Source organism: Hippichthys cyanospilos, chromosome 6 (genome assembly GCF_059441005.1).
Source record: "Hippichthys cyanospilos isolate Australia breed blue-spotted pipefish chromosome 6, RoL_Hcya_1.0, whole genome shotgun sequence".
In the NCBI taxonomy this organism is placed as follows: domain Eukaryota; kingdom Metazoa; phylum Chordata; class Actinopteri; order Syngnathiformes; family Syngnathidae; genus Hippichthys; species Hippichthys cyanospilos.
In genome coordinates this window covers 671,476-689,765 of record NC_142374.1, presented here as the reverse complement: position 1 = coordinate 689,765, position 18,290 = coordinate 671,476, and the positions used below count along the sequence as shown (strand labels likewise).

General features: G+C 37.4%; 1 protein-coding gene across 3 annotated transcripts in view; it reads right to left on the bottom strand.

Moving 5' to 3' along the window:
* adat1 (adenosine deaminase tRNA specific 1) overlaps positions 1-18,290 on the bottom strand; it is an 85,027-nt gene extending 66,737 nt beyond the window's left edge. Inside the window, exon 1 of one of the 3 annotated variants that reach the window (XM_088417686.1) lies at positions 18,089-18,290. Coding sequence is in view for 2 of the 3 variants with exons in the window: in XM_088417685.1 (XP_088273811.1) it covers positions 17,502-17,643 (142 nt within the window). In the remaining variant the exon portion in view is untranslated. Of the gene's footprint in view, positions 1-17,501; positions 17,959-18,088 lie in introns of those variants that run through there. The other 2 variants (XM_088417685.1, XM_088417684.1) reach the window with 2 other exon arrangements.

Below are 18,290 nucleotides of genomic sequence, written 5' to 3'. Positions count from 1 at the left end.
ATTGTGGGTAATATTTTAATTGTGGGTAAAAATGGAGTGGCGGGCATTGGGGGAATTGATTAAAGTTGGAACGGTCTGAATCGGATGAAGAATGACAAAGATAGAAGTGATAAACTGAAAAAGTGGAATTGTGGGTAATTTTTGAACTCTGGAAAGAGGAAAATTCAAACCACCATTGAATGGTGGGAATTGGATGAATCGATTAAACTTCGAACGGTTTCAATCGGATGAAGAATGGCAATTGTATAAGGGAAAAACTAAAAAAGTGGAATTGTGGGTAATTTTTGAATAATGGGTAAAAATGGAATGGCGGGCATTGGGGGAGTTGATTAAAGTTGGAACGGTAAGAATCGGATGAAAAATGGTGAAGATAGAAGGGAAAAACTGAAAAAGTGGAATTGTGGGTAATTTTTGAATTCAGGGAAGAGGAAAATAGATACCACCATGTAATGGCAAGAATTGGGGGAATTGATTAAAGTTGGAACGGTCGCAATCGGATGAAGAATGGCAAAGATAGAAGGGAAAAACTGAAAAAGTGGAATTATGGGTAATTTTTGAATTGTGGGTAAAAATGGAGTGGCGGTTATCGGGAGAATTGATTAAAGTTGGAACGGTCAAAATCGGATGAAGAATGGCAAAGATAGAAAGGAAAAACTGAAAAAAAGGAATTGTGGGTAATTTTTGAATTGTGGGTAAAAATGGAATGGCGGGAATCGGCTGAATCGATTAAAGTTGTAACGGTCGGAATCGGATGAAGACTGGCAAAGATAGAAGGGAAAAACTGAATGAGATGTCTGATCAGATATCCAAGATGGCCGCCCCTGAGGGCTGATGGGAGATGGAGTCTCGGTGTATGTAGTCAAGTGTCCAAGATGGCCACATGACGATCCCATGGGAAAAAGAGTACTTTGTCTACCTAAACAGTAGTCCACGAAGGCCAAAGGCCCACACAATGAATGACCTAATTGAAAATGAATTGGTTCATTAAAGGTACAGTGTGTGGAATAGTGGGGAAATTTTGATTCCTGGTAAGAGGTAAATGAATACACCAATTAATTGGTGGGGATGAATGGAATCAATTAAAGTTGGAACGATGGGAATCGGATGAAGAATGGCGAAGACAGAAGGTTACAATGTTTTGGCAAGAATAATTAACTGAGGAATTATGGGTAAAAAATGGGAAAAACTTGAAATTGTTGGTGCGAGGGTGTTCCTTGCAATCTTACCCATTATGGGAAACACCTAAAGTTGGAAAGATAAGTATAGGTCGGACGCAAATGGAGATATCACAAGCGGAAACATCAAAAATCTGATTTTTCGCGAGTTTTAGGGGGCTATTACTTATGCAAAACAGATGCATTGTGGGTAAATGACACTCTGAGGTCATAGGCAGGGTCAAGGTGAACGGTTAAATGCTGAGTCGGACTGAATCGGACAAACACCTGTAGTCATTAAATAAAAAAAACAACAATTTTTATAATTTTGTAAAATATCACAAAATTTCAAAAAGTAATAAAAAAGTACACTTAAAGTTCAAATTCTGAATTTGGGGGGATTATATTTAATAGTTTGGATGTTCAACATTAGGAGAGTGTTGTTTTTATTGTACTGAGTTAACCAAGATGGCCGCCATCCTGGGTGGAAGTTGGGCTGAGCGCTCATGAGATGTCTGATCAGATATCCAAGATGGCCGCCCCTGAGGGTTGATGGGAAATTGAGTCTCAGTGTATGTGTTCAAGTGTCCAAGATGGCCGCTTGACGACCCCATGGGAAATGGAGTACTTTGACTACCTCAACAGTAGTCACCAAAGACCAAACGCCCACACAATGAATGACCTCATTGAAAATGAATTGGTTCATTAAAGGTACAGTGTGTGGAATTGTGGTGCAACTTTGAATTCTGGTAAGAGGTAAACGAATACACCAATGAATTGGCGGGGATGAATGGAATCATATAAAGTTGGAACGGTGGGAATCGAATGAAGAATGGCAAAGACAGAAGGTTACAATGTTTTGGCGAGAACAATTAACTGAGGAATTATGGGTAAAAAAATGGGAAAAACTATAAATTGTTGGTGCGGGGGTGTTCTTGGCAATCTAACCCATGATGGGAAACACCTAAAATTGAAACAATAAGTATATGTCGGACGCAAATGGAGATATCACAAGAGGAAACATCAAAAATCTGATTTTTCGCGAGTTTTAGGGGGCTATTACTTATGCAAAACAGATGCATTGTGGGTAAATGACAACCTGAGGTCATAGGCAGGGTCAAGATGAACGGTTAAATGCTACATCGGCCTGAATCGGACAAACACCTGTAGTCATTAAAGTGAAAAAACAATAATTTTTCGAATTTTGTAAAATATCACAAAATTTCAAAAAGTGAGAAAAAAGTATACTTAAAGTTCAAATTGTGAATTTTGGGGGATTATATTTAATAGTTTGGATGTTCAACATTAGGAGAGCGTTGTTTTTATTGTTCTGAGTAAACCAAGATGGCCGCCATACTGGGTGGAAGTTGGGCTGAGCGCTCATGAGCTGTCTGAACAGATATCCAAGATGGCCGCCCCTGAGGGTTGATGGGAAATGGAGTCTTAGTGTATGTGGGCAAGTGTCCAAGATGGCCGCTTGACGACCCCATGGGAAATGGAGTACTTTGTCTACCTAAACAGTAGTCACTGAAGGCCGAACGCCCACACAATGAATGACCTCATTGAAAATGAATTGGTTCATTAAAGGTACAGTGTGTGGAATTGTGGGAAAATTTTTAATTTTTGGGAAGAGGTAAATGGATACACGAATGAAATGGCGGGCATCGGGGGAATCGATTAAAGTTGGAACGGTGGGAATCGGAGCAGGAATGGCCAAGATAGAAGGTTACAAAGTTTGGTGAGGAAAATGGGAATGAGGAATTATGGGTAAAAAATATGAAAATAGTTATGAATTACTGGAAGGTGTGAATATGAGTAGTATTGATATTGGGGAATGTATTAACTGATTAATGTGAGTGTGAAGTAGAGAAGCTTCAAGTAAATAATGTTAAATCCACCACTGGAAATGAATTATGAATTGTTATACATGAAAAATATTGAATTATGGGAAAATATTAATAATTATTAACTGTTACAATGGTGGGAATGAGCCATAAGGCGAAATGTATGAGTTAAATGTTATGAAAATGAAATAGGAAAGCTCAAAATGTAAAATGTTTAATCTCCCATTGAGAATGAATGGGAAGCCCTCCCATTGGAAATGAATTATGAATATTTGAAGGATGAAAAATATGGAATTATGGGAAAATATTGGAATGTATCAATTACTGGAATGATGGGAAGGATCCCTAAAACGAGTTGAATGAGTTAAATATTGAAAATATGAAAAGGGAAAGCTGTAATAATGAAACAAAAAATGACCCAATGTGAGTCAATGGGCCTTTTTGGGGTGGAAAACCGGGAATTCTGGGAAAACTGTGAATACTTGGAATTCCAAAAATGGAAACGCCCTTCGGGCGCTTAACTGGAATAATGTCAAATTGGAACGGTGTGAATCGGATAAACTGGGAATGAGCTGAAATCCGTCGAAAAACAGGCAGAATAAGAATAATAATAATAATAATAAAGAAAATGGCCGAGCACAATAACATATGTGTGAAGGTTCCACCTTCACACAACTAGAATATTTGCAATTTCTGAAGAAATTGCGTGTGAAGGTGTAACCTCCGAAGGCAAAGGTGTTGAATGATGTGGAATGGTGGGAATTGGGGGAATTCATTAAAGTTGGAACGGTCCGAATCGGATGAAGAATGACAAAGATAGAAGTGATAAACTAAAAAAGTGGAATTGTGGGTAATTTTTGAACTCTGGAAAGAAGAAAATTCAAACTACCATTGAATGGGGGGAATTGGATGAATCGATTAAACTTGGAACGGTCGCAATCGGATGAAGAATGGCAAAGGTAGAAGGGAAAAACTGAAAAAGTGGAATTGTGGGAAATTTTTGAATTGTGAGTAAAAATGGAGTGGCGGGCATTGGGAGAATGGATTAAAGTTAGAACGGTAAAAATCGGATGAAGAATGGTGAAGATAGAAGGGAAAAACTGAAAAAGTGGAATTATGGGTAATTTTTGAATTGTGGGTAAAAATGGAGTGGCGGGCATTGGGGGAATTGATTAAAGTTGGAACGGTCAGAATCGGATGAAGAATGGCAAAGATAGAAGGGAAAAACTGAAAAAGTGGAATTATGGGTAATTTTTGAATTGTGGGTAAAAATGGAGTGGCGGGCATCAGGGGAATTGATTAATGTTGGAACGGTCACAATCGGATGAAGAATGGAAAAGATAGAAGGGAAAAACTGAAAAAGTGGAATTGTGGGTAATTTTTTAATTCAGGTAAGAAGAAAATAGATACCACCATGTAATGGCGGGAATTGGGGGAATTGATTCAAGTTGGAACGGTCGCAATTGGATGAAGAATGGCAAAGATAGAAGGGAAAAACTGAAAAAGTGGAATTATGGGTAATTTTTGAATTGTGGGTAAAAATGGAGTGGCGGGCATCGGGGGAATTGATGAAAGTTGGAACGGTCAGAATCGGATGAAGAATGGCAAAGATAGAAGGGAAAAACTGAAAAAGTGGAATTATGGGTAATTTTTGAATTGTGGGTAAAAATGGAGTGGCGGGCATTGGGGGAATTGATTAAAGTTGGAATGGTCAGAATCGGATAAAGAATGGAAAAGATAGAGGGGAAAAACTGATAAAGTGGAATTGTGGGTAATTTTTGAATCATGGGAAGAGGAAAGGGGATACACAAATGAAATGGTGGGAATTGGGGGAATCCATTAAAGTTGGAACGGTGGGAATCGGAGCAGGAATGGCCAAGATAGAAGGTTACAAAGTTTTGGATGAGGAAAATGGGAATGAGGAATTATGGGTAAAAATATGAAAATAGTTATGAATTACTGGAAGGTGTGAATATGAGTAGTATTCAAATTGGGGAATGTATTAACTGATTAATGTGAGTGTGAAGTGGAGAAGCTTTAAATAAAAAATGTTAAGTCCGCCACTGGGAATGAATTATGAGTTGTTATACATGAAAAATATGTAATTATGGGAAAATATTGAAAATTATTAATTGTTACAATAGTGGGAATGAGCCAACAGGCGAAATGTATGAGTTAAATGTTATGAATATGAAATAGGAAAGCTCAAAATGTGAAATGTTTAATCTCCCATTGGGAATGAATGGGAAGCCCTCCCATTGGAAATGAATTATGAATATTTGAAGGATGAAAAATATGGAATTATGGGAAAATATTGGAATGTATTAATTACTGGAATGATAGGAAGGATCCCTATAACGAGATGAATAAGTTAAATATTGAAAATATGAAAAGGGAGAGCTGTAATAATGAAACAAAATATGACCCAATGTTAGTCAATGGGACTTTTTGGGGTGGAAAACCGGGAATTCTGGGAAAACTGTGAATACTTGGAATTCCAAAAATGGAAACGCCCTTCGGGCGCTTTACTGGAATAATGTGAAATTGGAACGGTGTGAATCGGATAAACTGGGAATGAGCTGAAATCCGTCGAAAAACAGGCAGAATAAGAATAATAATAATAATAATAAAGAAAATGGCCGAGCACAATAACATATGTGTGAAGGTTCCACCTTCACACAATAATAATAATAAAGAAAATGGCCGAGCACAATAACATATGTGTGAAGGTTCCACCTTCACACAATAAAGAAAATGGCCGAACACAATAACATATGTGTGAAGGTTCCACCTTCACACAATAAAGAAAATGGCCGAGCACAATAACATATGTGTGAAGGTTCCACCTTCACACAATGAAGGAAATGCTATGTTCATATCACAAATATTTATCTTTCTTTGTTTGCCCTCCTCCTCTGCCGCCACTTCGGCTTTGGAATATCTCCTCATGTAATGTATTGTAAAATTTAATGCCAATCTAATCCAATCCAACTTTATTTGTTAAGCACTTTAAAACAAACAAACACAAAACAAACACTGACCAAAGTGATGTACCAAAAAAAATAAAAACATCGTAACAACAGACACAATAACTAAAAGACATAAAACGATAAATCTGATGAGACAAATTTAATGTGGTGCTTTTGAAGCCCTTGGAATGATTTACATGTGAAACACGATTCATAACGCCTCTGCAACAATTCAGGTGGTCATTATCGAGCAATAAATCGCATAATTTAATGCAGCAATCTGGCCATTGATACCTACAGGTACCCTTTTCTTCTTTGAAGAAATTGTTAAAAGAAATGCTAAATAACTGGTGGCAAATAACCCTGTGGCACAGTTATGTAATCAACTGTGCTCTTTACCTGAATTGCCCAAAACTCCGTCCATTTCAGTAGCGTAGCGTTAATCTTTCTTCTGTGATTGTTGCAGAGGCGTTGGATGGCTCGCAGATCAACCATGATTCCTAATTCTGCTGTCTTCCTACTAAATAGCACATGACAGGACCAATGCGTAGTCAAGTCTCTTTTCACTAAGAACACACCCATTCAAAACAGAAAACAAATTTAAATACAGTGGGCCCCCGGTTTACGAACTCCCTGTTTTACGAATTTTTCATCTTACGAACGTGGACCGCGGCATTTTTTGTCCCCCTCTTACGCACAAACATTTCGTCTTACGAACAATCCAACATGCCAGTCAATGTGTCCGCACTATTTTTTTCGCTTTGCTGCATCAACAAAAATAACTGTGCTCGCATGTCACGAAAACGCAGATATGCTATTGGTCTTATAAGGTCACAGTCACGGTCTCAGTCACGGAGATGCCGATATGCTATTGGCCGGCGTCACGTCAATCACAGAAATGCCGATATGCTATTGGCCGAACGCCTTCATCTAGCTTGATGGCACAGCTGGTCGGTGTGTTGTGAAGACTTTGCAAACTTTATCTGTTAGACATGGCTTCTAAAATTGCAAGTGGCGGTAAAGGAAGAAATAAGAGGATGATGACAATAGAAACGAAAGAAGGAGGTGATATGTTCTCGTTTGAGAAAAGTTCTCGTTTAAGTAAATAAATTAATAAATTCTGCGGGTTCGTCTCTGCTGCCCCCCCGCCTCCACCCACCAACAGCTCAAGTCACGTCGCCCCAAAGGTAAATGCCATTTTTCCTTTGTATATTTATGTTATTTAATTTAACTGTACAGTAGATTATATACATATTTAAAATTAGTAACATAAAGTCATGATGTTTTTACCTAAGGTTTTTTGCACGCGTTGCACCCATTTACTAATTAACATAGGTTTGGATTGCCCGTCATACGAGCAATTCGAGTTACGAGCATAGCTGCTGAACGGATTAAGTCCGTAACACGGGGGCCCACTGTACATGAAAATACCATATATACTAAATAACGTGTTACACAATCTATCAAAACCACGAGTCGCTGTCGGAGAGAGCACTTTCCCAATTCCAGCGAGTGCTTTGTGATTGGAGGCCTGCTAAAAGTACACGATTAAAAGGACCATCTGCATTGAAGCAATCGGCGGTGGTGGCTGTGTTCTTTTCGGGAGATTCCATCGTGGGGAGCTTGCCAGAGGAGACAAAGACACTCGACGAGACCGGCCCCAGCGGGTGCAATTTCCCTATGTCCCCTTTTGCAGACCTTTCAGGGCAGTGCATGCCACGGACTGAGCTCCGGCTCTCAGCTGTTATATGTCTGCTTCAGTGGTTACTTGCTGCGTGATTCAATATTCTGTGATCGACGCCAGTTTGCTTCAACAACAAAAAGTAGAAGGGCGCCGAAGTCGCGTTGCCGACGCCCGCTTTCAGCTGGCAGGCCGAAATGGTTCAGGGTAGAGGCTTAGCGGAACCCTCCCTACCTACCCAGGATGATTTTTGGTGTGAAGGGAAAGGGGAACTAATGCTACCCGGGTAACACGGAAGAGATTCTGCGCTGTGAAAGGGGCTATACATTGCTACTGTATTCGCTCAAGATAAAATAATATATATACAATAATTAATATGGTAATTTATTCATGTTTAGCTTCAGTGAGGAGGGGTGGATCGGCAGGAGATGATAATCACAAGAAGAAGCCGGTAAGTTTATTATTTTGATGATATCAGAAAGTTATTCGCCCGCAGAAGGCAACATAAGTCTGTCTTACTTCATGCTAAATTAGCTAACGGTATTCCTTGTGTCAAGACAACCATACTCATTTGCTGTACGAGTTGTCGGGGGAATTTGCATTACTATAGTAAATCGTCGCTACTGCATTAACTCCACATAAATGATGCACACATGGCTAATTAATATTTGATTTTTTTTTCATCTGTAGCTACATAATGCTGCTTATTATGGTCTGTTGGCCCTGTGTAGATGATCGTTTTGAAACCGCAACATTGAGCTTGTGTTAGTTGAGTTGACAGATTTGCAACCGAATCAGAGGTGTCAAACATGTGGTCCACATCCTGGCCCGCAAATGGGTTTAAACCGGCCATGAGATAATTTTGTGAAGTACAAAAATTAGCTGATTTTTTTTCATAAATGAAAAACTTTTTTTTTTTTTTTATTTAGAGTAATACTAATATTTTGATTAATAGTGATATTGTACTTGCTTTATTTTGGATAGTATTAAAACAAATAACATTGAAGTTTTGTTTTTATATCATGATTTTATTGGTCAGACCCATATGGGAATAGATTTTCCTTCATGCGGCCCTCAAGCTTAAACGAGTTTGACTATCTGGTCTGGACGATGCAGTGGTTCTCAAAAGGTCTAACTTCGGAAGGAAAAGCATTTTTCCTTCTCATCAAGTTGTGGACCATATACAGTACATACTGTATATTTGCTTTGACATTTGCTAATATCTGCTGTTGGTTTTTGCGAACATCTTGCAAATGCAGGACTTAATTTGTCCTTTTTACTGCGCAATTTTTGGGACTCCAAACATTTTTGTCGGGACCCATGTTTTTTTTAGTATTCCGAGTCCTGGGGAACCAACTCTTTTCAGAGGTAAAATGAACTTAAGTAAAGTTGGCAAGATATTGGCAGATTCGGACTTTCGCGATCAATACCTCTCAGATAAAACGTCGTCGAAACACCAAAGTCGCCTTTATGCCTCCTTCGTAACACAGACTACCAGCTACAATGTCAAAAAAAGACATTTGTAAAATATTTAAACCGTTTCTTTCGGTGAAAAGACGCAATTGAGCTCTATGAGCAGCAGAGGCTGGGCGAGCGCGCAAGGGACAGTCTGCAAATTACTAGATGAGGAGGGGGAAAAAAACAATAACGCCACAATTTGTGATTATGAATTCAACGAACAAATCAAAGACATTAACATAATCATATTGGGACAGTGCTTTTGAATAAAAAAAGCGTTTGTTTAATTTTGGATAATTTGTGTACTTAAAAATCATTAATAAACTGTATATTCATCTATAGCTCCAATATTGTTTAATATAAGGAGTCCAAAATCACTGGGCATTCATGACATTTTCATGATCGCACTACAACACTCGTTTTTTAAATGAATTATTTTGATAAATTTTGGGGCTTTATTTTAAATGCTTGTTAATCATTTATACCCTCAAAAAGAATCAGTGGCTCCCCTTTTTGAGTTGGGGTAAACCCTCCTAAATCACTACAACCATCAATGAAGTACTCCCAATTATGCAACAACTGCTGGTTTTCTAATAAATTCCTTTGCCTAATTTTAAGGATTTTTTAAATGCATATTGACCATAATTTACCAATATATTGATCAATAGCTCTGCTGTTGGTTGAGTTAGGGACTCCAAAATCACCACAGACAACAGTGACACCCCACGCCTTATGCTACATTCTTTGGTTTTCAAATAAATCCCTCTGCAAAATTTTAAGGATTTTTTTATGATTACTGATCAATATTTACCAATATGTTGATCAATAGCTCTGAGTTTGGTTGGGTTAAAGACTCCAAAGTCACCCCACACATCAGTGACACCCCTCCCCTTATGCTACATCCTCTGGTTTTCAAAAAAATCCCTCTGCCTAATTTTAAGGATGTTTTTTATGATTATTGATCAATAATTACCCATATATTGATCAATAGCTCTGCTGTTGGTTGGGTTAGGGACTCCAAAATCACCACACACATCAGTGGCATCCTTACCCTTAGGCTACATCCTCTGGTTTTCAAATAAAGCCCTCTGCCTAATTTTAAGGAATTTTTTATAGTTATTGATCAATAATTACCCATATATTGATCAATAGCTCTGCTGTTGATTGGGTTAGGGACTCCAAACTCACCAAACACATTAGTGACATTCCTACCCTTATGCTACAACCTCTGGTTTTCAAATAAATCCCTCTGCCTAATTTTAAGGATTTTTTAATGATTATTGATCAATAATGACCCATATATTGATCAATAGCTCTGCTGTTGGTTGGGTTAGGGACTCCAAAATCACCACACACATCAGTGGCATCCTTACCCTTAGGCTACATCCTCTGGTTTTCAAATAAAGCCCTCTGCCTAATTTTAAGGAATTTTTTTATAGTTATTGATCAATAATTACCCATATATTGATCAATAGCTCTGCTGTTGATTGGGTTAGGGACTCCAAACTCACCAAACACATTAGTGACATCCCTACCCTTATGCTACAACCTCTGGTTTTCAAATAAATCCCTCTGCCTAATTTTAAGGATTTTTTTATGATTATTGATCAATATTTACCCATATATTGATCAATAGCTCTGCTGTTGATTGGGTTAGGGACTCCAAACTCACCAAACACATTAGGTTCATCCCTACCCTGATGCTACATCCTCTGGTTTTCAAATAAATCCCTCTGCCTAATTTTAAGGATTGTTTTATGATTATTGATCAATATTTACCCATATATTGATCAATAGCTCTGCTGTTGATTGGGTTAGGGACTCCAAACTCACCAAACACATTAGGGACATCCCTACCCTTATGCTACATCCTCTGGTTTTCAAATAAATCCCTCTGCCTAATTTTAAGGATTTTTTTTGTTTATTGATCAATATTTATCAATACATTGATCAATAGCTCTGCTGTTGGTTGGGTTAGAGACTCCAAAATCACGGCACACAACAGTGGCTTACCTCCCCTTAGGCTACATTCTCTGGATTTCAAATAATACCCTCTGCCTAATTTTAAGGATTTTTTTTATGACTATTGATCAATATTTACACATATATTGATCAATAGCTCTGAGTTTGGTTGGGTTAGGGATTCCAAAATCACCACACACATCGATGACATCCCTCTCCTTATGCTACATCCTCTGGTTTTCAAATATATCCCTCTGCCTAATTTTAAAGATTTTTTTATGATTATTGATCAATAATTACCCATATATTGATCAATAGCTCTGCTGTTGGTTGGGTTAGGGACTACAAAATCACCACACACATCAGTGGCATCCCTCCCATGAGGCTACATTTCCTGGTTTTGAAATAAGTCCCTCTGCCTAATTTTAAGGAATATTTGATCATTATTGATCAATATTTACCCATATATTGATCAATAGCTCTGCTGTTGGTTGGGTTAGGGACTCCAAAGTCACCCCACACATCAGTGACATCCATCCCCTTATGCTACATCCTCTGGTTTACAAATAAATCCCTCTGCCTAATTTTAAGGATTTTTTTATGATTATTGATCAATAATTACCCATATATTGATCAATAGCTCTGCTGTTGATTGGGTTAGGGATTCCAAAATCACCAAACACATTAGTGGCATCCTTACCCTTAGGCTACAATTTCTGGTTTTCAAAAAAAATCCCTCTGCCTAATTTTAAGGAATTTTTTATTGTTATTGATCAATATTTACCCATATATTGATCAATAGCTCTGCTGTTGGTTGGGTTAGGGACTCCAAAGTCACCCCACACATCAGCGACATCCCTCCCCTTATGCTACATCCTCTGGTTTACAAAAAAATCCCTCTGCCTAATTTTAAGGATTTTTTTATGATTCTTGATCAATAATTACCCATATATTGATCAATAGCTCTGCTGTTGGTTGGGTTAGAGATTCCAAAAACACCACACAACTCGGTGACAACCTTCCCCTTATGCTACATTCTCTGGTTTTCAAATAAATCTCTTTTCCAAGTTTTAAGGATTTTTTTTATGGTTATTGATCAATATTTATCCATATATTGATCAATAGCTCTGTTGTTGATTGGGTTAGGGACTCCAAACTCACCTAACACATTAGTGACATCACTCCTCTTATGCTACATCCTCTGGTTTTCAAATAAATCCCTTTGCCTAATTTTAAGGAATATTTTATCATTATTGATCAATATTTACCCATATATTGATCAATAGCTCTGCTGTTGGTTGGGTTAGGGACTCCAAAATCACAAAACACATTAGTGACATCCCTACTCTTATGCTACAACCTCTGGTTTTCAAATAAATCCCTCTGCCTAATTTTAAGGATTTTAAGGATGGGTAAATATTGATCAATAATCATAAATAAAACTCTTAAAATTAGGCAGAGGGATTTATTTGAAAACCAAAGAATGTAGCATAAGGGGAGGGGTGTCACTGATGTGTGTGATGATTTTGGGGTCCCTTACCCCACCAAACTCAGAGCTATTGATCAATATATTAGTAAATATTGATCAATAATAGTAAATAATTCCTTAAAATTAGACAAAGAGATTAATCTTAAAACCGGGGAATGTAGCATAAAGGGGTGGGATACCACCGATGTGTTTGGTGATTTTGGAGTCCCTAACCCAACCAACAGCAAAGCTATTGATCAGTATATGAGTAAATATTGCTCAATATTAATAAAAAAAAAAATCCTTAAAAATAGGCAGAGGGATTTATTTGAAAACCAAAGAATGTAGCATGAAGGGAGGAATGTCATTGATGTTTTTGGGGAATTTGGAGTCTCTAACTCAACTAACAGCAAAGTTATTGATCAATATATTGATACATATTGATCAATAATCATAAAAAAATCCTTAAAATTAGGCAGAGGGATTTATTTGAAAACCAGAGAATGTAGCATAAGGAGAGGGATGTCATTGATGTGTGGGGTGACTTTGGAGTCCCTAACCCAACCAACAGCAGAGCTATTGATCAATATATGGGTAAATATTGACCAATAATGATAAAATATTCCTTAAAATTAGGCAGAGGGTCTATTTTCAAAACCAGGAAATGTAGCCTAATGGGAGGGATGCCACTGATGTGTGTGGTGATTTTGTAGTCCCTAGCCCAACCAACAGCAGAGCTATTGATCAATATATGGTTAATTATTGATCAATAATCATAAAAAAATCCTTAAAATTAGGCAGAGGGATTTATTTGAAAACAAGAGGATGTAGCATAAGGGGAGGGATGTCACTGATGTGTGGGGTGATTTTGGAGTCTTTAACGCAACCAAACTCAGAGCTATTGATCAATATATTGGTAAATATTGATCAGTAATCATAAAAAAATCCTTAAAATTTGGCAGAGGGATTTATTAGAAAACCAGCGAATGTAGCATAGGGGGAGGGGTGTCACTGATGTGTGTGGTGATTTTGGAGTCCCTAACCCAATTAACAGCCGAGCTATTGATCAATATATGGGTAAATATTGATCAATAATGACACAATATTCCTTAAAATTAGGCAAAGGGAATTATTTGAAAACCAGAGAATGTAGCCTAAGGGTAAGGATGCCACTGATGTGTGTGGTGATTTTGGAGTCCCTAACCCAACCAACAGCAGAGCTATTGATCAATATATGGTTAAATATTGATCAATAATCATAAATAAAATCCTTAAAATTAGGCAGAGGGATTTTTTTGAAAACCAGAGGATGTAGCATAAGGGGAGGGATGTCACTGATGTTTGGGGTGATTTTGGAGTCTTTAACGCAACCAAACTCAGAGCTATTGATCAATATATTGGTAAATATTGATCAGTAATCATAAAAAAATCCTTAAAATTTGGCAGAGGGATTTATTAGAAAACCAGCGAATGTAGCATAGGGGGAGGGGTGTCACTGATGTGTGTGGTGATTTTGGAGTCCCTAACCCAATTAACAGCCGAGCTATTGATCAATATATGGGTAAATATTGATCAATAATGACAAAATATTCCTTAAAATTAGGCAAAGGGAATTATTTGAAAACCAGAGAATGTAGCCTAAGGGTAAGGATGCCACTGATGTGTGTGGTGATTTTGGAGTCCCTAACCCAACCAACAGCAGAGCTATTGATCAATATATGGTTAAATATTGATCAATAATCATAAATAAAATCCTTAAAATTTGGCAGAGGGATTTATTAGAAAACCAGCGAATGTAGCATAGGGGGAGGGGTGTCACTGATGTGTGCAGTCATTTTGGAGTCCCTAACACAACCAACAGCAGAGCTATTGATCAATATATTGATACATATTGATCAATAAATTAAAAAAAATTCTTAAAAATAGGAAGAGGGCTTTATTTCAAAATCAGTAAATGTAGCCTAAGGGGAGGGATGTCACTGATGTGTGTGGTGATTTTGGAGTCCCTAACACAACCAACAGCAGAGCTATTGATCAATATATGGTTAAATATTGATCAATAATCATAAATAAAATCCTTAAAATTAGGCAGAGGGATTTATTTGAAAACCAGAGGATGTAGCATAAGGGGAGGGATGTCACTGATGTTTGGGGTGACTTTGGAGTCTTTAACCCTACCAAACTCAGAGCTATTGATCAATATATGTGTATATATTGATCAGTAATCATAAAAAAATCCTTAAAATTAGGCAGAGGGACTTATTTGAAAACCAGGCAATGTAGCGTAAGAAGAAAGATGTCACTGATGTGTGTGGTGATTTTGGAATCCCTAACCCAACCAACAGCAGAGCTATTGATCAATATATGGTTAAATATTGATCAATAATGATAAAATATTCCTTAAAATCAAGCAAAGGGATTTATTTGAAATCCAGAGGATGTAGCATAAGGGAAGGGATGTCACTGATGTGTTTGGTGATTTTGGAGTCCCTAAATCTATCAACAGCCGAGTTATTGATCAATTTATGGGTAAATATTGATCAATAATGATAAAATATTCCTTAAAATTAGGCAAAGAGATTTATTTAAAAACCAGAGAATGTAGCCTAAGGGTAGGGATGCCACTGATGTGTGTGGTCATTTTGGAGTCCCTAACCCAACCAACAGCAGAGCTATTGATCAATATATTGATACATATTGATCAATAAATTTTAAAAAATTCTTAAAAATAGGAAGAGGGCTTTATTTCAAAATCAGTAAATGTAGCCTAAGGGGAGGGATGCCACTGATGTGTGTGGTGATTTTGGAGTCCCTAACACAACCAACAGCAGAACTATTGATCAATATATGGTTAAATATTGATCAATAATCATAAATAAAATCCTTAAAATTAGGCAGAGGGATTTATTTGAAAACCAGAGGATGTAGCATAAGGGGAGGGATGTCACTGATGTTTGGGGTGACTTTGGAGTCTTTAACCCTACCAAACTCAGAGCTATTGATCAATATATGTGTATATATTGATCAGTAATCATAAAAAAATCCTTAAAATTAGGCAGAGGGACTTATTTGAAAACCAGGCAATGTAGCGTAAGAAGAAAGATGTCACTGATGTGTGTGGTGATTTTGGAATCCCTAACCCAACCAACAGCAGAGCTATTGATCAATATATGGTTAAATATTGATCAATAATGATAAAATATTCCTTAAAATCAAGCAAAGGGATTTATTTGAAATCCAGAGGATGTAGCATAAGGGAAGGGATGTCACTGATGTGTTTGGTGATTTTGGAGTCCCTAAATCAATCAACAGCCGAGTTATTGATCAATTTATGGGTAAATATTGATCAATAATGATAAAATATTCCTTAATATTAGGCAAAGAGATTTATTTAAAAACCAGAGAATGTAGCCTAAGGGTAGGGATGCCACTGATGTGTGTGGTCATTTTGGAGTCCCTAACCCAACCAACAGCAGAGCTATTGATCAATATATTGATACATATTGATCAATAAATTTAAAAAAATTCTTAAAAATAGGAAGAGGGCTTTATTTCAAAATCAGTAAATGTAGCCTAAGGGGAGGGATGCCACTGATGTGTGTGGTGATTTTGGAGTCCCTAACACAACCAACAGCAGAACTATTGATCAATATATGGTTAAATATTGATCAATAATCATAAATAAAATCCTTAAAATTGGGCAGAGGGATTTATTTGAAAACCAGAGGATGTAGCATAAGGGGAGGGATGTCACTGATTTGTGTGGTAATTTTGGAGTCTCTAACTCAACCAACAGCAGAGCTATTGATCAATATATTGGCAAATTATGGTCAATATGCATTTAAAAAAATTCTTAAAATTAGGCAAAGGAATTTATTAGAAAACCAGCAGTTGTTGGATAATTGGGAGTACTTCATTGATGGTGTAGTGATTTAGGAGTGTTTACCCCAACTCAAAAAGGGGAGCCACTGATTCATTTGAGGGTATAAATGATTAACAAGCATTTAAAATAAATCCCCCAAATTTATCAAAATAATTTATTTAAAAAACGAGTGTTGTAGTGTGATCATGAAAATGTCATGAATGTGCCCAGTGATTTTGGACTCCTTATATTAAACAATATTGGAGCTATAGATGGATATTCAGTTTATTAATGATTTTTAAGTACAAACATTGTCCAAAATTAAACAAACGCTTTTTTTTATCCAAAAGCACTGTCTCAATATGATTATGTTAATGTCTTTGATGTGTTCGTTGAATTCATAATCACAAAATGTGGCGTTATTGTTTTTTCCCCCTCCTCATCTAGTATTTTGCAGACGGTCCCTTGCGCGCTCACCCAGCCTCTGCTGCTCATAGAGATCAATTGCGTCTTTTCACCGAAAGAAACGGTTTAAATATTTTACAAATGTCTTTTTTTGACATTGTAGCTGGTAGTCCGTGTTATGAAGGAGGTATAAAGGCGACTTTGGTGTTTCGACGACGTTTTGTCTGAGAGGTATTGATCGCGAAAGTCCGAATCTGCCAATATCTTGCCAACTTTACTTAAGTGTAAAATGAGCACTGTTCTTGGTTCCTTTAGTACAACAGTTCTATACTTAGACCAAGCAGAAGGACAAAAAAACACTAAACTCTGAGGCGAAAAAAGTATGGAATCATCCTGTAAAAATTAAATTTCCAAAACTTGCATCAGATAAGACCTGCTTGTTAGGCTTCCGTTTAACAGGAGTGATCACACTTTCTTCTTGGTTTGATTTCGTATTTATTTAAGGCTAGAAGGTGTCATTTTAAATTACATTACTTTGTCATGTCTGTGATCTGTTTTTTTCCGACCAAATTGAAAAACTGACTGAACATCCTCCGAGACCGGTGAGTCCATACTTTTTTCCCCACGAGTGGTATCTGTGCACACGAAACACACGCGCGCGCGCGCACACACGCACACACAGAAGGAATAGAACGAACCTCTGTCCAATTTTGCACATCGGGAGATTTTCACAACAGCTGCTAGCGAGGTCCATTCTTTACCAAGCAAGGGCTTTCCTCTCCGGGGCAACTCGTTGAAACGTTCATAACACAATTCAGCAATTTCATCAGCTGTCACCATGGTCAATGAGTTTAGTTTAACACGGATAAAAGTATGCTTAGCTAATACATTTAAGCTTATATCCGTCTAAAACTTATTTATTGTCGTAAACGTGCTGCATCATTCACTTCACTAGGAAAACGTGGAAAGAAATAAACTATTTCCGGGTCAGGTGGCGTTGTTTTTTTTTTCCACAAAAAAGAAATAAAAGATTTCTGATTATGAGGAAAACAGCAAGGACCTCCTCGCATTTGATGAGTACAGCCGTGGGCTGATTTCATTTGTCCTTTGTCGCAAATTCCCTTGCTCCTTGCTCCTGAAAACGATGAGGTGACCGGAAGTTTTCACAATGCAGTCAAGGTAGCCACCGGTTGTAAACGGTGCATTACGGTAACATGCCGCCAAGGCGCTCCTCAGTTACCATCTTCAAAACAGAAGGTATTAATACGGCAAGATCTGCAATTACCTGATTTCAATCGTTCTTACAAACTAATTCAAAACGTCTCATTCTGACACTAGGCTATCTCGAGGGAAGACTGGAGGTAGCCCACCAAGGATCCATCTGGAACCCTGCAATTTCAGCCAGTGAACCTGAATGTAAAAAAATAAATAAATAAATAAAAATAAAAATAAAAATGTGTTATCCCGCTACCAGCCTAAATCTGGGC